Source organism: Mytilus edulis, chromosome 3, assembly GCF_963676685.1.
Source record: "Mytilus edulis chromosome 3, xbMytEdul2.2, whole genome shotgun sequence".
NCBI lineage: Eukaryota > Metazoa > Mollusca > Bivalvia > Mytilida > Mytilidae > Mytilus > Mytilus edulis.
In genome coordinates, this window is record NC_092346.1 from 21,292,035 (window position 1) to 21,313,170 (window position 21,136).

Consider the following 21,136-nt stretch of genomic DNA (forward strand, 5'->3'; position numbering starts at 1 on the left):
CAACATAATGTTCACCATCATTAGCCTCATGTTCACCCTTATGTCTAGCATTCATCACTGGCCTAGTATCCACACTGATGTCTATCGTCACTCACCTAGCATTCAATCTGAGGTCTAGCATCGCTCGCCAAGTATTCACCGAAGTCTATTATCTCTCGCCTTATATTCACACTGATGTATATCATCACTCGCCTAGTATTCAACCTGATTACTAGCATCGCTCGCCAAGTATTTACAACTATGTCTATCATCGCTCGTCAAGTATTCACAGAATTAACTGTCTATCATTGCTTGTCGAGTATTCAAACAATTAATTGCCTATCATTAGCCTAGTATAACAATGTGGACGAGACAACTTCTTGGCACACTTCGGTTATCAATTGACTGGGTCAGATTAGATAAACGTTCGTCTCTTACGCCCAATTTTCACCCTGATGTCTACCACCTCTCGCCTAGTATTCACACTAAAGACTATTATCACTCGCCTAATATTTACTCTGATGTCTTCCATAACTCGCCTAGTATTCACTCTGATGTCTACCATCTCTCATGATGACTTTTAGCAGTTGCCTAATGTTCACCCTTATAGTTTTCACCACTTGCCTAGCATTCATCCTGATTGTCTGTCACTACTCGACTTGTATTAATACTCATATCTACCATCACGATGTTTACCATCACTTGCCTAGCATTCATCCTGATTGTCTGTCACTACTCGACATGTATTCAACCTCATATCTACCATCACTTGCCTAGCATTCATCCTGATTGTCTGTCACTACTCGACATGTATTCAACCTCATATCTACCATCACGATGTTTACCATCACTTGCCTAGCATTCATCCTGATTGTCTGTCACTACTCGACTTGTATTCATACTCATATCTACCATCACGATGTTTACCATCACTTGCCTAGCAATATCCTGATTGTCTGTCACTACTCGACTTGTATTCATACTCATATCTACCATCACTTGCCTAGCATTCTTCCTGATTGTCTGTCACCACTTGACTTGTATTCATACTCATATATATATATATATCATCACGATGTTTCCCATCACTTGCCTAGAGTGTTCTCATTGATGTCTATGCATGCTATAGAATCGTTTTGTTGTATGCTTCTTCTAAGAAAAGTTGGCATTCTCAAATGTTAGACTACGAGTTCACTTAAAACGCATTTTCCGTATTTTTACATTGACTCATTTTATGTTCATAATTTGGTATCAAGTTCCAGTTCAGAACTTGTCTCATCGGCTCCACGTGAATCTTCAAAACTTTTTATGATAGTAAAATATCAGACTATGAAATTTACCTGATAACCTATGATCACAAAGGAAAACAATAAAATGCTAATCAAACATCAAAGAAATTAGGAGGGGCTTACAGAGACAGTATTCTGTACAATTTTGTTCATTAAAACTTACATATATGGAATAATCGTAATGTTTATATTGGTATAATTGTTTACAAGCTATAATCATGATCGCCTTTAACCATTTCAAATACTTTGTATAAAATGTACTGCACCCTGTGAACGTTTTACTAACTCTGGCGTCAAAATATATTTTTTACATTATTAATTAACAAGAAATAAAAGTTTGGCGCCAGTTTTAGAGTTAAAATTTAAAACTCCTACACATGATAGATTTTTCTTTTAAATTTTACGGATAAAGGAATTTACCTAAATTTAATTTATCCTATTTAAGTACAAAACACATATATATTTATTTACAAATCAGGACACTATGCAAACCTATTGTCTTTGAAGTATGGTTCATTAGTTATCCCGAATTTATATGTATGTTAAGGTTATTTGTGTCATGAAATATGAGAAAAAAAGTATTGAATTATAGAATTGAAATGAATTCAAAACTTAACAAAACTGAGAAATTATTTTGAATCTTGTATATACACTTTTGATATTTTATGAAATTATTTAAACGCATCTTTCTCTGTTTGTATCATATAAGATAATGCTTGTGAAAAGTGTTCCAAGCTTTAATTTCTCAAGTGCAAGTAATAAAAAAAAATGTAACAGCAACCCAACGTCACAATAATACCAGTTCGCCATTTTGTCTTCATTAATATAATTATTTATAATAACGATCGGGTTTAGAGTAGTCAGTAAATATAACAGAAACGATAAAAATCATTCAACATCAACAATATTACAAGTATAACACATCAATTGCGTAAAGCAAACCATCATGCAATCTATCTACGACCAAGAGCGATTAAGATATTGACCATTTTTTGCATTAGCAAAACTTGCAGCAATGTTGACCCCCCACCCCCAAACTATTTGATTTAAGTTTTTTTTATCCTACATTGATCTTTTGATGTCGTCCCTTATATAAACATGAAAATTGGTTCCAATCCATCAACCAAGTAAAGGGTAATTGCACTATCATAACTAAGATTTAGATTAGAATGGTTTACTCAAAATACACGGTAAGTTGTTTATTACAAAGTTGGGGAGTGTAATTGTCATGCCCTTCCAGGATCTTCAACATTAGCGGTTTCAGGTTAAAGCTATTAACTGATTTCACCATATAAAGTGTGTTTACTAAATATATCGTACAAAAATCTTATCAAAGCAGCTACTTACGGATTGATCTAAAAAAAGGCTGCTTACTTATTGTACCTCATACAAGCTGTACTTCTTATACCTCATAAAAACTGTTTACCAATTGTATCATGATAATTTGCTTACAAACTCGACCATTATATTTACTGACTGTATCATAAAATTGAGAATGGAAATGGGGAATGTGTCAAAGAGACAACAATCCGACCAAATAAAAAACAACAGCAGAGGGTCACCAACAGGTCTTCAATGTAGCGAGAAATTCCCGCACCCGGAGGCGTCCTTCAGCTGGCCCCTAAACAAATATATACTAGTCCAGTGATAATGAACGCCATACTAATTTCCAAATTGTACACAAGAAACTAAAATTAAAATAATACAAGACTAACAAAGGCCAGAGGCTCCTGACTTGGGACAGGCGCAAAAATGCGGCGGGGTTAAACATGTTTGTGAGATCTCAACCCTCCCCCTATACCTCTAACCAATGTAGTAAAGTAAACGCATAACAATACGCACATTAAAATTCAGTTCAAGAGAAATCCGAGTCTGATGTCAGAAGAAGTAACCAAAGAAAAAAAAAATGACAATAATACATAAAAAACAACAGACTACTAGCAGTTAACTGACATGCCAGCTCCAGACTTCAATTAAACTGACTGAAAGATTATGATTTCATCATATGAACATCAGGCACAATCCTTCCCGTTAGGGGTTTAGTATCATACCATCATAACATATATGAGAAGAACATAACCCGTGTCATGCCAACAACACGGGTTATAAATTGCTGTTTACTAAGGCTGTACCATAAAAACTGTTTGTCGACTCTGCCATATAAAACTGTTTACTGACTGTACCATAACAATATTTTTACTCATTTGACTGTAAAAAAAACCACTGTTTACTGACTGTACCATGATAGGCTGTTTACCGACTGCACCATGATAGCGTGTTTACCGACTATACCATGATAGGCTGTTTACTGACCGTACCCTTAAAAACTTATTGACTGTACTATCAAAAAAGCAGTTTACTGACTTCTAAGTACAATAAAAAAATGTTTACCGACTGTGTCATAAAAATCTGGTTACTGACTGTACCATAAAAAGCTATTTACTGACTGTACCATAAAATTTGTTTACTGATTGTACCATGAAAAGATGTTTTGTTTACTGATTGTACCATGACAAGATGTTTTCTGACTGTACCATAAAATGCTGTTTTCTGATTGAACCATAAAAAGCTGTTTGCTGACTGTACCATTAAATCCTGTTTTACTGACTAACATAATGATATTCGCTTAAATCTCGTGTTTGTCTTTTTTTCCTGAACATTATTTCAAAGGTTTTTAAGGGTTTTCTACTAAACTATGGGTAATTGCCTTGCAACCAATATGCTTTTAAATATCCTTTACTTTTACAATATATAAAGGAAGATGTCGTATGAGTGCCAATGCGCAACTCTCCATCCAAGTCACAATTTATAAGAGAAAACACTTATAGGTCAAGGTACGGCCTTCAACACGGAGCCTAGGCTCACATCGAACAGCAAGCTGTAAAGGGCCCCAAAAATTACAAGCGTAAAACCTTTCAAACGGGAAAATCAACGGTATAATCTATATAAAAACGAGAAATACGTATGAACTACATAAACAGACGACAACCACTGTATGATTTCTATTTCGAGAATGTGTAGCTGATTATATAAATTTGTTCGATTATTTAGCTTTTTTCAAATACCATATCTTATAGGGATGCAAAGCATTCATATATGTGAAATTGAGCACAAAGAGGCCAAAATAGATAAGCTATAGATTACCCTCTAATGCTTACCTTGGCTAAAGGATGAATTAGAATTGATGTATTTATACACAATCAATTAACAATTATTTTCTATCATGAATATTATCATCATGTCAGCAGCAGTGATAAGTGGCAGGATGGCCAGAATTTACCGTTATGGTTACACTAAACGCAGTGTTTCATCCTTTTTGATAATAACTGTATGATATTTGTTTCCGTCATCAATATCTACATTATTGACAACTGCTAAAGTTTTAAATAACACCTTACTTCGTAAAACAAAGCTTAACAAACATATATTTAGAACTTGACCATCAGTATTAGCGACGAACCTTTGATGTTCTCGGAGGATTTGTTTTTCCGAATTTTAATCTGTTGCTACGCAGCTTTATTTTATGTTTCAATTTTAATCAGTCAAAGTTATTAATTCTAAATATACTCTCCCTCACCTCAAAAATAAAATGATCGTCCACAAAAGAGTAAAATTAGAAAATCATTGAAAACCTTGAGACAACTTAACTTCATTAAAGTAAAAGAATTCTACATTGCAATTTTTCTTTCTTTTTTCCCATTATTTAAAAAGATACCGTAGAGGAAGTCCTTCAGTTATTTTCAAATAAGTTCAAAAAGGCGATTCTACATCATTGCTTAAAATTAATGGTCTCTGTTAGTTCATCCATCGACTTAATTACGATTTAGAGCGTACTATATGGTAGATTTATACAAATGTTTTTTTTTTTTATTGAAGACCGTAAATTGATCTATAGACATCTTGTTATATATTAGTGTTGTTGGATTGCTTCCTCTTGACATATAACCCACAATTACTTTGATTTATATGTAAGTCCTTGAGATTATAGTTTAAAGATGAGCTGTTGTTTTACCTTAAGAGGGAGTTTTCTATACTAACAGGTAAGTCTCGGATATCCAACAATGTTAAACAGTTAAAAGAAGACAGGTTTCTGCCGATACTTCATTTATTATAGATCCGATCAGTTTATGTCCATTTTATCATAACTACCCCCAGTAGAGAAACAATTACATGTATAATATCTGTAATAAACCTATCATGACAGTAGTCTGTGAACATGTATTATACTATAAATTAACAGTCTTCTAAAATCATATTGGTGCCGTTTGAATGCTTGTCTGCCTGATGTACAAACAAACGTATGTTTGCATTTTTTGCAATTGACAAATTAAGTTTAATACACCTTTTTTAAATACTAAAATAGTAAATTTAAGATGTTTAAGGGACCTCCCCAGGTGAATGAAAGTGTCACGTGGTTTTAGGTGATTGGCCGTTTACAATAATAATGCATTTTCAATTATCGCTAGAGTTTTTCGGATAGATGGGTGACTCCATATTTTCGGACGTTAATCAGTTCGAAGACGCCGGCATACGTATATTATAATCGTGTAGAAGACACTCTCTATTTGAAGTAGAGTTAATAAACAATTTTCCACAATCTGACATGTACATATTAGTGATCAAAGCAAAATGTGAACTATAACAGCGAAATCTGAAAAATTAAATTTTTCACTTTTTCTCTTTTTAAGACCATGATCTGGATGCTTACTGTTTTAATTCTGCTTATATCTGGAAAATTTCTCGAAACAGTTGGTAAGTATTAAATAATTTTATTCCAAAAAGATATTTTACCTCGCCTACAGGTAAATAACGAGTTTTGCATCATATTTTATTAATACAAAAGAGTCATAGATTAATTTATACTTTATGGATTTATTATCAAGATTTGATAAATTAAATCAAATCAAATACATATAGACTAATTTTTTTTATATGTTTTATGTTTCATATCGGATTTCATTATTTCGCTTTTATTTACAAAACATGGAAAACGATACGTTTTACCTACAAAGAAGTTTACATTTAAATTGAAACATTTCTACTTTGATTAAACCGTTAAAACTCGTATCGACAACGTAATACTCAGGAAATAAAATAAATGTCAATCTTCAATCCAGTAACGGAGATTATTATTGGTATGATAACAAGTTTTCGTTTTTTTAATGAACCACATCACAGTAGGCTTATCATACAATTATGTTGCACTTTTTATTGAAATTTTATAAAACAAAAAGTGTAACGTATATACATGTTATAAAGTACTACTATACTGTTATAGTTATTCTTGTATTTCAATAAGGACATTTTTTTCTGTTTTTCAAACCGATTAAAGATTTTGTGGGAATATAAAGTGTGTCAACTTGTATGATAAAGAAACCGAAATTGCAATGTTACGAATTTTGTTTTGGAGGCCTGAAGGATAAGACAGTTCTTTACGTTCATTGTAAATAAAAGAAGATGTTTGGTAAATGAATCAATTATCAAGCATTACAAGTGAATCAAAATAGAAAAACAATGCGGCTTTCAACATTAAACAACTGAACATTCAATGAAACAACGACAAACAGGTGTTAATATCTAATAACCTTCATTAAGCACATTAGAACAGTTGCAAAAGTCAAAAAGAAAACTTTCGAGAGCATAAAAAAAGCAAAACAGAATGTTCTGAAACAGGCAAAATTGAGCAAGGTTGGCCTCGCCTGAGTGAGTTGTAACCTTAGTTTTATAACAATTGCACTTTATTGAAATAATTAACAAGTACTTCCAGCTCTTCAATTGTTTGATAAATGGTTGTTTGTGTACGTAAGTTGTCAATACAATATAAGTATTATGGGAAGAGCGTACACAAAATAACATACTCACTGCTACTTTGTAAACATATGCTCAATTGTGGAAGTGACATGGTATGTTTTCTTTCACCAAAAACAAAGTTGTAACACAAAAATGAAACGAATAGAACAAAAGTAACGTGGTAACTTGAGTTATGTTTGAATTGTGGTTTCTTGCTTTACGTTCAGTGCCACATCTTTTATGCATGCTAGAAAAATTGCACTATAATTTCACAAGATAGGTTTTGCTAGTAAAGAGGATCAGTTTGAACGACGGGAAATATTGACTGTCACTGTATTAGAAAGGAGGATAAGAAAGGTAGTATGCTTAACAGGCAAACTACTGACCAACTAGAGTTGCAGATAACTTGACACTCTCCCTTTTCGAGTCGTTTGATTCGACGTCCCCATTTTAGATGTGTTTTATACATCTCGGGTTGCAGAATGTTCGTCTCACTGTAACAATTCTTTTTATTGAAAAACAGGTATGACCATGTTACCATACCCAAGAAAAGTAACCCTTGGACATAGAATAAGCAAAGAGCATAAATGATACGTATAGTATACCTCATGGTTTGAGAATACTTGTACATACGACGGTTATCGTTAATACCAAAATGTATAAAAACAGTAAATTGTTTGGGTTTTTGTGGTTGTTATTTTTGTTATTTTTTTTTTTTAATTGTTGTATTGATTGACTACAAGAAACATTAACATACTCAACGAAATTCCAGTCTGTGTCTGAAAATCGTCAAAATATTGTCCGTGGTCTGGTGATGCCATATAGAGATTGTCGTTGTCCACGTGCATTTTACATTCTTTTCTGAAACGTCATTGTGACTATTTTGTTAGTGTACTAGTTGTTTTGGATAATCTATCAGATGTATATGTATAGGGTTGTGTTAATTACGGTGTTTTATCTATCATTATTTTTTACTTGTCGTTTTATTAAACGAATGTTGTATGATTCATTCTTGTACTTTTTAACATTTTTTTATGTCAAAACTAATGACGTTAACTATAGACTAAAATAAAATCAAATGAATTGCGTACATAGCCCGCTAGCTTAGTATTTCACTGATGACACGCTAAATACGATATTGTTTTGTAGTCACAAAATTAAGATCATGCATGATCCCATTGGTTTTGTGCTTTTCTTTTGGGGTCTTTTATGGTTATTTCAGCTTAAGGCTTTGAATCGTTTGGCATCAAGACATTATTGCATTAAAATTGGTACAACTGATTCTATCGAAAACATTGCAAGCAATATTATTTTTTTACAAATACGTTTTAAACATTTTGTTTCTGGTACAGGAGTTTTGTTAAAATCTAGTTTGGGACACTGACACGAAAAACAAACTAGAGGCTCTCAAGAGCCTGTGTCGCTCATCTTGGTCTATGTGCATATTAAACAATGGACACAGATAAATTCATGACAAAATCGTGTTTTGGTGAAGGTGGTATGATTGTAGATCATACCTTACTGAACATCTATAATGAACTTGGCCCAGTAATTACAGTGGAAAATATTTTCTAAAAATTTACAAAAAATTATGAAAATTGTTAAAAATTGACTATAGGGTGCAATAACTCCTTAAGGGGTCGATTGACAATTTTGGTCATGTTGACTTATTTGTAGATCTTATTTTGCTGAACATTATTGCTGTTTACAGTTTATATCTATCTATAATAATATTCAAGATAATAACCAAAATCTGCAAAATTTCAAAGATTTTTGTAAAAGTGTACGGACGACGGACGACGGACGCTGGACGCCGGACGCTAAGTGATGAGAAAAACTCACTTGACCTTTCGGGTCAGGTGAGCTATAAAGCGTTTTTTTTACCTTAATTGCAATTAATAGTAGGCAGCTACTGAACAGTGCCTGCCTTTTCGTTTATATGTTAATCGAATACTACGAATTTTGGCTTATAACTAGTGTAATTTTGTTAAACACAGGTCTGTACTTCTTACACTATATATATTATACTTTTAAAAATATGACTGCCATAGTCGAGTCGATGCAAACGAGGCAAAACAAAGATGATCACGCTATACGATTGCTATAGAGATGAATGCTTTCAAATCATACATCGTACGCAACTATTCAAGAACGACAAGACAAGACAAGACACATATTTTATTTCCTTAGTCACAAACGTGTACAACGAGAATCATGTTGTAATGGGGTTTTCTCACTTAATATGACTAGTAAAATTAAATGAAGCCATGTTGAAATAAAAAATGAAATTTGAGCTGACAGTTCTTTTAAACAAATCTTGATCTAAAACTTTGGGATTCGATTGTTCGTTGTTCGAACCGGTGTTCTATACATCTAGCATATCATCAGGCATGACGTCCTCATGGCAAGGACAGATGAATTCAGAAGTGAAGTGTTCGGTCTAGTACTTCACATACAACATCAAGACTTAATCAAAACTCAGCTTATAGTTGTTTTATTGTGTCAATAGGAAGTGTGTTCCATGTATACTTAATTATGCAGACAGTGATTGCTGTGTGTGAACCACCAACGCAATGTGCACTTAACAATTACTATCTATCTTAGAAAGTAACGATTATGTGCTAATAATTTATAGAATATAAAATTCACTTATAGATGTATGTTTTTCGTGAACTTTAACTATTAACTTTTAAAATGTAAAAGGGGCTTTTATAATCGATTTTTAACGTGGTTATATCAGAACTAAAATAAAAGTACACGGAAAGAAGTTCAGAAGGCACATGAACAGGAGCCTATCATTAAAAATATAGAATGATGTTAAATTCGTTTTATATTAAGGAAAAGTTACTTCCTTAGCAATTCACGAAAAATTATCCCATTTATCTGATGTCTTTTGTATAAACCTTTCTACCTTTTTATGCTATTAAGATTAATATCGGGATGATTTAATGGCGAACATTAGTCTAATTAATAGCAAAGTTTTATTGTTATGGCTTTAAATGCAACATTAACAGAACGTTTATATATCAAACATGTAAGAAAACTTGTGGGCTGAAATTTTCCGCTATTTTTTGTCGATTTTACACATAAAATGATTTAATATCCTTTTATATAATTATCTAATGGTACTAATATAACTAAGTCCAGCAATTAGCTATGAGTTCCGAACTATATTAAGAACATTATGACACATTTTATGCCAGCCTGCAATTTGACTTCCTTTGACTTGAGGGACATACTATTTATCTGAGCAAATGAGAAAATGACACGGAAACATGAAGACTTGTATCTCTTTCAGTTCGTTTGAAGCTAGGGTTCGTCTTGGCCTTGCTTAGGCTTTACGCATCAATTTGAAGCGCATCCATGATATTATCGCAGCAGTGATTAAAACGAGGAAAGAAATTGACACGGAAACCTGAAGACTTGAATCTCCTTCAGTTCGTTTGAAGCTAGGGTTCGTCTTGGCCTTGCTTCGGCTTTAAGCATCAATTTGAAGCGCTTCAATGATATTATCTCATCAGTGATTAAAACGAGGAAAGAAATAAACTATATTGTTTCTTAAATACATTATTTTTTCTCGGAAATTCCCTCATATTCATCTTTTCGTTTTGTATTCCTTTCAAAGGCAGACCTTAAATCGTATCTTGTTAATATATATTTTTCATTATTATTTCAACATCTTTAACGTATTCAAGTCATTCAATCTAGTGGTGGTACTTATTAAATGCCATTGGCACGGCATCAGAAACTTAAATATTCAATATTTCTTTCAATTTAAGTAAATTGGGGTATATTTAATTTATTGATATCAGGATATTTAAAATTTCTACCACATCGTTATGATTTATCGTTATGAATGTTAGATGATACCTCCAATTAGGAAAACGGGTCCTGTCACTGTCTTTGCGGGTTTGCTCACGTGGTACCATCATGAATTTGCAAAAATGTGCTTGTCTGCTAGTAATAGAATAAAGGCTACACAGAAAGAAACACTTGGTGCAATTACCTTAATGGGTTGTCTCTTCGGTAGATACTAATTATCTTTTGTAATTACATAGCTGTTTACAAACTAAAAGGTAATTTTTGCATTTCATTGTTGTTTAGGATTGGAAATTGATCTGGGCGCCTGAAAGTATGAGAGCCCATACTTAGTCGGAGACCGTCTACTTGTTTGTAAATGTCCCCCCTGGTCTAAGTTCAACAAACTACCCTCATGTATATCATATCTTGTCCATTTCAAATAATTTCTGGCATTAATTAAAGATTGTACAAAATATCTCTATATTTATATTTTCTTTGATCCCTTTTCATTTACAGAATTGCAATTCATCATGCGCGTGTTTGCGGAAAAATGCGATAATAATCGATTGTAGTATATCTTAACCACAAAAACAGGGGAGGAGTTAAATTAACAACAGTTAAAGAAGTTAAATAGGTAGCGAAGTCTATCATTTTAATCTGATGTCTCTAGTTTCCCACAGTTAATTACCATAACAGAGTAAACCACAAATGGTTTATTTTTCAGTGAATTTACTTCAACTTTAATATCTTATCTGATAAAAAAGTGTTATTTACTAGATAAATTTGTATATTAATTGTCAAATTAACCTGCAGTAACAAGGCGATTTATTATATGAGCAACTAATAAATTTATATTTTTACAATTGAAACTTTAAACGATATAATGGCTTAAATAGATAGCACCTTACAGGTTCGCTAAGGTTATTTGTTTTTATAAAGAATTTTTGGGATGAATTGTATAAGTTTAACGTGCTAATATGGAAATTTACAAAACTTTTAAGTACAATTTGAAAAACATAATGGCTGAAATGAACTTAAATGTGAAATACTAACCATGATCGCATGCTTGACATGTAAACACTAAATGTTTGCTAATACAAAAGTGTAAATGTATTGCACGTCGCCACAAAACTTCAAGGATCTACATATATAAGGGATTCTATTCGTCTGGATTTTTAAGTCAAACATTTAATTTACTTATCCCTAATTAAACATGTTTGTAACATGCGTTGACGTCGATGTGGGACGGCAATTTGATGTTATCATTAATATAAGGACTTTCATCTCGCCAATGGCTAGTCCTTCTGACCAGCTAAAGGGCTAATCTTCTCACCTGCTTTCATCTTAATGGAGTCGCGTGCAACCTGTCGTCTGCTTAAAGCGATATTACATACGACTCTCCCATATTTGTCTACAAAGGTGTTAAACAAATCCTCTTGTCATGTTAAACAAACGACAATTATGTACTTATTACAATCTTATATCCTGATAAAATTATCTAAGTAGGTAGCAAAAGAATTTCATTAAATCCGTTTCGTCTTTCCAATTATTGATTGTTTGAATGATCTGTTGATCTGAGAACAATGTAAATCCATTATCTACAGACGAGATCTCGATTTATGAGGGCGTATTATGAAAACAAAATATTTATTAATAATAATAAGTATAATTGTAATGTCTTTATCAAAAATACCATTTCAATTTTGGTTTTGCTTATCACAAAGACATCAAAATTGGCGACAACAGATAAAGGATTCACTAGTCCATAGTAGATCAAGTATCCATACAAGTTCACGCCTTTTAATTTAATATGTATAAAAGTAAAACTAGTTAAGAACAAAAAAACAGTAAAACGTTCTATTAAAATACCAAAAAAATGAAATATATGGTGTTTGTTCTGAATATGTATGTTCACTTAAGAATTTTTGGTTTCAGAGGTCATGTTTGTTTTGTTTTCGGCCCTTTACTTAGTACACCTTTGATTAATCAAAACGCTCGTCTGTAAAAATGAAATTAAAAGATGCAAATTTCATCTGTTTGTCACGAATCATTTTTTTTTTAATCAAATGACCATGTTTTTTAATTAATTCATTTTTACCAAAGGATATATATCCTTCAGTACATATAGCCTTATATTATTCGATAAAGATAAAATTTTGACCCCCCTCCTCCCCCAAGCAGCATGTAAACCCCCACAATCAAACAGGCATCCCATTGATTTTGTTCGACTCCAGAGCAGATGTTAAGGTTCATCAATATTACAAAATAGATATAAGAAGATGTGGTATGAATGACTCTCCATCCATGTCATAATTTGTAAAAGTAAACCATTATAGGTCAAAGTACGGTCTTCAACACGAACCCTTGGCTTACAACAAACATCAAGCTATACCTGCTACAGAGTTGGCGTTTGGGCTTAGCATTTTTTTTTACACCAGGCGATATATAGTATTTATTATAAACATTAACATAATTATTTGTTTATATCATTTATAAATCATGTAGTGAATCTGAAAACGATCACATAGCTTTGTTTCACATTTAGGAATACAAGAAAGGTTTACGCCCGAAACATATACGCCTTTTATGGTTCCACCTTCTATTGTTACACGATTGATAATATTCTAAGATAACTTTCATTTTAGTCTTCAAACATTGTAAAGCATTTTACAGAATATATTACCATATTAAACAATTCAAAATGGTTTGTCAAATTGTTTTATTTTAACATATTTAGTACCTATTTAGTTATTATTATTGTACGCGTTGACATGGATACTTTCAATTTTTGTACATTTACTGTTTTAATATACAAAAAAACACGTAGATATCAAGATTAAAAATTTGTACGCCAGACGCGCTTTTCATCTACAGTATATGAATTAATGACGCTCGAAACAAATATTTAAAAAGGCCAAATTAAGTACTTAGTAAAAAAGCATTGATTGAGAACCCAAAATTGAATTATTCGAAATATTAAGGTGTTGAGTAAAATTAGGTTTCGATAGCCGTAACCGCATGTAACATATCTTTTCGGAATGTTTGGTTTTTTAATGCATAATTTGAGGTCGGCATTAAATTTGCTTTTACTAGAACCCTACAACAAATAATTCTGGAACTTCGTGTCCTTTCGTAAAATATTACATTGTGTGTATTCTAATATCCTTGCTAGCTTTTGAAATACACTTTTCTAATTACCACTTAATTTCTCGTTAAACTTCTGTTCTTCTACTACATATACTTGAAGGTATAAAGGATATGTTTAATCGATCACTACACTCATACCAAATCAATCAAACAATTCATTATCACATACAATGACCGATTGCATAAGAATTTCAAATATGTTCAACTTACTATAGTCAAAGATCTAGATTGAAGACTTTCAATTTGTTAAGTGTTTTAACTAATCTATGCACTTTCTTGCTATCAAATAGGAAATTTAAAAGTTTATTACATCATATGCCAAATCTTTATAACTTGCAATTGTAATATATAATTGCATTAAAACAATTGAAATTCGTATAAAACATGATATTCAGCCTTCCCGAATTTCATTTTGAATTAAGGATGTTTGCTTGTCACGTTTTGGAATTTTTGTAAGATTTTCGAAATCCTCTGGATTTATCCATTTGAATGCCTTAAAAAAATTTGCCCATGGACCCCCATTTTTCTTTTTATAAATCTTTAACATGTATAATTATAAGCCTTTTTTTTTGAGAACTTTAACTGGTAAATGATAAAGCTATGAAAAATCAAGAGAGAAGATTTTCCCGCCAAAATTTCAATGGCTTATATCTCCAAAACAAGCACATTGACCCCAATATTTGTTTTGCTTTTTTTATTCCTCAATTAATCCCCTAGCAATCTATACTAGTTTTATGGAAAGTTATTTATTTTGAAACTGAGCAGCAAACATCCTTAAACACTAAACATTAAGAACCGAGGTAAATACAGAATTGCGTTATTATAATTCAAATTACCATAAAACGCAGGAAAACTAAAATAAAGGACGCACACACAAAAACAAATATGTAATTTAACATTATAAGAACATTGACTATATAAAGATTGTCTTCGACAATTGATGAGATTTTTCAGAATGGAAATTTACATTTCAAACGATAAACCAACTAGTTTCGGATCTATTTTTTTTTACCAAGATGTAAGTAAGCGTCCTAATTCAATTTATGATTTTGGCTGTTCCTTAATATGGTATTGTTTCTTTCATTTATATATTAAGGAGGTTATAATAGATAATATGAAGTGAAAAAGTGGGAAATAAATCCAAACCACAAAAATGTAAAGAATATATAATTATATATATATTAATATAGTAACTTAAAAAGACACATAACATTTAAATAACTGCATGCAACTTGTTCCGGAAAAGTAATATGCAGAAGAGTGTCCACGTTAAGATCTAAATAGATGGTCGTCTCGCCACCATAAATTTTACATGGCCGATCAAGTTAGTCATTATATCATAAAACATAAAACTTATTGAACTGCTATATTAGAATTAACATGAAAACAACATCCTCTTTTACATTAATTTAATTGCCTATAAAGCAAATTCTATAGCTAAGATACAATGTTTTCGAGTATAATTTGCATGAGTAATATATATAATTGTTCACTTCTCGGTTATTGCAGTCATCTTGAATAGGGGACAGATTCTCCAGATGGAGGTGAAAATAGTAAGAAAGTACGGGAACATCTATGCATGTTTGCAAGCAACTATCCACTATGAAAATCTGCCCATATTCAAAATGGCTGCAATAACCTTGAAAAAGTCCATCATTAGAATAAACGACATCCATATATCATGGCTTAGGCATATTCTGCCTCTGTCGCATGTTCTTAATAGTTGCTGGTTTTTTTTTTTTTAAATCTTTGTTTGTCAGATTTCTTTTTAAAATCATAAGTATTTGGTCATTGTTCTACCTGGAATCTATATTACCAATGAGGAAATACTCAATGTTGAAAAGTTTATAACGTGAATTATAGACACTATAACTGTAATGCGTTTTCCCATGACTCTACTCCATTCAACTCTCTTCAAATTATCGGTATTTCATGATTCCTAGGACATTAAAAAATGCAGGGAATAGTGACTAAGATGTTTATATTACTCTCAATCACCTTACTGATCGGTTGACTTTATGTCTGATTTGCGTCCAGTGGCAAATATTTTTATCAGTTACGTCAAATGGCAGATGTTTTAAAATGATTGTTTTTTTAGTTATTCGATTAGTACATACGTACTGTTTGTAAAGTGATGAAATAGTCGTCATTGTTATTAAAATTGATGTACATTTTGATGATTTTAAATGATTTTTTTTTGTATTTTGGTTTGTTTTATACTATGTCGTAAATAAAGGCACGTTCAGTCTTACTTAAACGGAAAAAATGTATAAAGTGTTCATACTTGAACAGGTTACAACTGACACCAATGTTAAGATTTCTTATCTAATTTCAGAATCCTCCTGTACCTTGAACAATCAGCAATATTCCGAAGGGGAGAAGTGGAATCCTAAATTACAAATCGGATCAAATTGTGTTGAGTGTACTTGTATTAAGGTATTAATCATTTATATGAATTACATATTTAGTTCTTGAGAACTTCATCAGAGTCAGTTTTTGTACTTTGCCTTATGTCGACATTTTCATTTCAAAGTCGGGATGTAAATATGATCAAATTGATAAGTTTATGAATCACGATTAAACATCATATATATATATAAGATTAAAAGGTTACCATAGTGACCTCACATCTCTTTATTTCATACTCGCGATGCATCGTAAGTTCAAACGTCATCCCCTCAGGAACAATACATCTTTTAAGCATGATTTAGGTCAATATGCAAGAAAGTTTGTCAATTTTTAATTTATCTATGTACTTTCTAACTAGAATAATCACTAATGAGCATTTATTTTACAGGAAGAGGTAAAGTGTGTAACAACAGTACAGTGTCCCCCCGTGGAATGTGATAATCCTAAAACTGATCCACGAATGTGTTGCCCAGTGTGTGAAGGTGTGTATTCGCCAGTATATGTATTACATTATAAATTAATGCATCTTTATGGATAAATATGTTATGCTACTATAAATTAAGTAAATAGATATTTTCAATTATTTTTAATTTGCTCTTTTTCAAAGCTTGTTAACATTCGAGTTATGATTGGATAACGTTGGGCAATATTAAAATCATTCAATTTCAAAGTAAAGATAACAATATCTATTTTATGGGTATCATTATACTTTTCTTAAAGAGATTTGTAATATTTTCACAAATACAAGCTCATGATAGAAATAGATGAAAAAAAAGTTTAACGTAGATACATGAAATATAAAGCATTGACAAAAGAGGTGAGATAGGGCCTATTTTCACGTAGATTTTGACAACATTCCTCCTACAGTCGACATCGACATCAAGAACAAAGGTGGCAAGAACGGCAAAGAATGTTCATATCACGGCAAAAAGTATTCACATGGTGACATCTTTCCATCAAATTCATCAGGAATAATACCAACATCAAAGAAACAATGTGTTAACTGTGCTTGTACTGTAAGTACTATGTTTTGTATTTGCAAATTTGATAAAGTTAAGGTTGATGTATATCTTCGTTTCGTAAAAACTCATCATTCGAATAGCATGCTATCACTCGACTTGACACTCGAACAGTAATAGCAATCGATCTCGACAAGACAATCGAGCAGACTGTAGTGTCAAACGACACTAGAGCAGTACTATCAATCAAACGCGACAAGACACTCTAGCAGACTGTAATAAAAATCGATCAGACACCCCAGCAGGAATATCATTCGATCGCGACAAGACAATCGTGCAGACTGTAGTGTCAGACGACAAGACACTAGAGCAGTACTATCAATCAAACGTGACAAGACACTATAGCTGACTGTAATAAAAATCGAACAAACACTCGAGCAGTAATATCATTCGATCGCGACAAGACAATCGAGCATACTGTAGTGTCAAACAACAAGACACTAGAGCAGTACCATCAATCAAATGTGAATAGACACTCTAGCAGACTGTAATAAAGATTCGATCAGACACTCGAGCAGTAATGCTGTTGCCTGCTCTATGGTCGGGTTGTTGTCTCTTTGGCACATTCCCCATTTCCATTCATGACAATCGAGCGGACTAGAGTTACACATCTCCAACAGAGGCCTAGTGTGAGAATACACAGATATATATCTCACAGCATTTTTTTCACTTATTTTCAAGAAATATGAGCTATTTTCATATGCGGAGAATTGTCTTTAAAAAATAGGATTTGAATTCAATCTTAAAAATCTTTTTGATTTATCAAAACGGCGATCATGATCGAAATAACGATTATTTCTATTAAGTGTTATATAATTATACATTATATTAATTTTCTACAGAATGGAAATGTTTTGTGTCATCTGAAGACTTGCAATATACCTAGAGGATGTTCAAGATTAATTCCAGAAAAATATGACTGTTGTCCAAAATGTGCCGGTTAGTATTTTCCTCTTTCTTAAAATGTACATTGAAATTTGAAAAAATACTAGTACATATGTTTTCCAAACTAGAAAAACGCTTATCAGGAAAGTTCTCCGGGCTTTGTTAAATACTCTTCTCATACTGTTTTCCCTTTTAATTCTTAAACACAGCTGCATTTTGTGGATTATTTTTGAAATCAAATTGATAATGGTAAGCAGCATAAATAACAGGCTACGAATTTATAACTGTGCAATCATTGGCAATTCCAGATAAACCACCAGACTACACTACTACAAATAAAAGGGACCCATTTGGTAAGATATTCACACTGATTAAGTCATGTTTATTTTTTTTTATAAGAAAAAGTGTTTTCACCCTTTAACAAAACGATTCCACTATAATGTATCATCCATTAACATCCAATATCTATTGTAAATGTAGCATAGTCTTTAGCAGCTTTCGTCCTAGACGAGGAAATAAGACGAGTCATCATTTCAACTGAAAAATTCTCTTCTCATTATTGTCTCCTAATTAACACATTAAAGTTTGAAACTCCCGCTAATACCGTTCACATCTTACCAGTCGTTCTGACTAGCCTAATCATTCACTCTGAGTGAAGTCAATTTTCCAAATGACACTTTTACAATAAAAGTTTACAAATGTTATTTAAATTTTCATTTATTTACTTCAGACGGTTATAAAAACGTAGCCTTTTTATTCAAGGGCAAGGATGTCATCCTTTTATCCTCGTATATAATACAGTCGCCTGTCAATTAAATTATTGTCGACAAAGTTTATCCAACCCCATAACTACCTATGATCTCTTGCAGTGATCACCTGATTGAGTTACAATCGTCCAAACTTCTTTTCCGAACATCTGAGGAATGTGTTTATATTACAATTTAAATGTTTAAATGTTATTGTACCCTACTAATTATTCCTTTTGGTAGTAATCTCATAAAATCTTATTGTCGCCATACTTGATCACGTGATTTGACAAGTTCTCACATCGTATTATTGCGCTTATGCAGAGGGACATCTTGCGATGGTTGGGAAATGCTTGCATTGCATGCTGTTTATTGTATATTTTTACATAAATTATAATCAGTGCTTTGGTGTTGCCTCCAATGAAACAGAAGGTAAGAATTTAAGCTACAGCGCTTGCTTCTATGGGTTTTTTTTTTATCAATTATCATGGAAAAATAAAGGTTGAAATTTTTGTCAAAATCCAGATATTATTTTTATTCATTTCGACAATGATAGATGAGAACAACGATTTAGTAAGTTTTTTATAACTTTTAACTCTAAAACATGAAGTTTTAATGTATTTCATTTAACTTTATTGTTTTTAGATTGTGTGGCACATGATGGAGTACACAGAAACAGCACAGAATGGAAACCTATAGTAAATGGTGTACTCATGCCTTGTGTAACATGCAAATGTCTAGTAAGTATTAGAACTATTGCACTAAGCTGTACATAACGCTAGAAATACATTCCATAATTTTAAAAACATTCCATTTCGTTAAATAAAACATTGAAAATATTATTGTTTCGAGTCTCTCGCCACATTGCAAACTTTTCTAACCCAAAAGTTGATTAGCAGTTTAGTTTCGTCGTCCTTTGTATGTTATCCGAGGGGATGGATGGTTGGCCTTTTAAAGATCAGGGATAATTACAAAGAGTATATTCTAGACGAGAGTATCTTGGTGTGATATGAACAGAAACTATACTTTACTCTAGACATATTTGTCGTGTTTTGGTATTTTTACATGCTAGTTCTCATTCTATTAGTATTTGACACTTAACCTTGACATGTTAATATTCTGTCTCTGAGCGGAGCAGACTTTTTCCTACGCCTACTGAAACGAAAATCATCCCTTCAAGATTGGTTTTGCGTTTGTTGTGGTTTTATAATTTGATTGCTTGTTGCTTTATAATAGCACAGTAACAATTTGTTCGGACATATCCAGGATAAGGACAATGTAATAGGTAGGTTTCATGTGGATCGACTGGGATTGAGGGCAGGTAATTTAAACTGCCACTGAAAACTGAAGTTATATGTTGGATATAGGGCAGACATTTTAAAGAACTGAGATACCCTTAAAGAGTCTAAATAATTCTTGAACATATTTGTTTTTAAGAAAAATCTGTGACATAGCCCATTTACTGTAACTTGACCTTAATTTCTTCATTCCTACCTGACGTGGCTGTGTATTTATACATCCCACACAGCCAAACGGATGTTCTCTTTTGCATAAGCTTTACCGCCGGTAGGAAGAAGTCCGGGTTATCATATTTCTATACTTCAGTCAGCCTTTTGGTGGATGTTATGATACAGATGTAAATATAAACTTACCAAAAAGAGACGAAATTGGTCTATTAATGACAGGCTCTTTTAAATTGTTGGTTGCTTAATAAAATGTAATGCTTATGACTCGGACTCCATATCATCGTTTTGAATTGGACCTGTAGACAGTTACAGATGAACCTGAATAAAGTAGAAAGGATTGTTCTTAACTCATTACATTTATTTTAGAACGGGGAAGTAATTTGTGAGAGAAAAGAGTGTCCTAAATTAAAATGTAAAAGAAAAAGAAAGCCTAAAGGAGAATGTTGTCAAGTATGCAGACAAAAAAGGAGGAAGGGTGCGAAAAAAAGAAAGAGGAAAGAAAAAGACGATGGAAAATGTAAAAGTTCCAAAAATAGAAATAAGCAACGACGAAGAGGCAGAAAAGCTAAAAAGGGTATTCAAATTTTATAATTATGATAATGCAT

At 32.3% G+C, this 21,136-nt stretch overlaps 1 protein-coding gene across 9 annotated transcripts in view; it reads left to right on the forward strand.

Annotated features, from left to right (window-relative positions):
* LOC139514202 (chordin-like protein 1) overlaps positions 1 to 21,136 on the forward strand; it is a 48,769-nt gene that overhangs the window by 23,476 nt on the left and 4,157 nt on the right. For 2 of the 9 annotated variants that reach the window (XM_071303015.1, XM_071303018.1), the window contains exons 2-9: positions 5,957 to 6,020; positions 16,342 to 16,442; positions 16,804 to 16,897; positions 17,259 to 17,431; positions 18,277 to 18,373; positions 18,628 to 18,672; positions 19,711 to 19,805; positions 20,898 to 21,105. In XM_071303015.1, coding sequence (XP_071159116.1) covers positions 5,957 to 6,020; positions 16,342 to 16,442; positions 16,804 to 16,897; positions 17,259 to 17,431; positions 18,277 to 18,373; positions 18,628 to 18,672; positions 19,711 to 19,805; positions 20,898 to 21,105 — 877 coding nt within the window. Of the gene's footprint in view, positions 1 to 5,668; positions 6,021 to 16,341; positions 16,443 to 16,803; positions 16,898 to 17,258; positions 17,432 to 18,276; positions 18,374 to 18,627; positions 18,673 to 19,710; positions 19,806 to 20,897; positions 21,106 to 21,136 lie in introns of those variants that run through there. The other 7 variants (XM_071303016.1, XM_071303020.1, XM_071303017.1 and 4 more) reach the window with 5 other exon arrangements.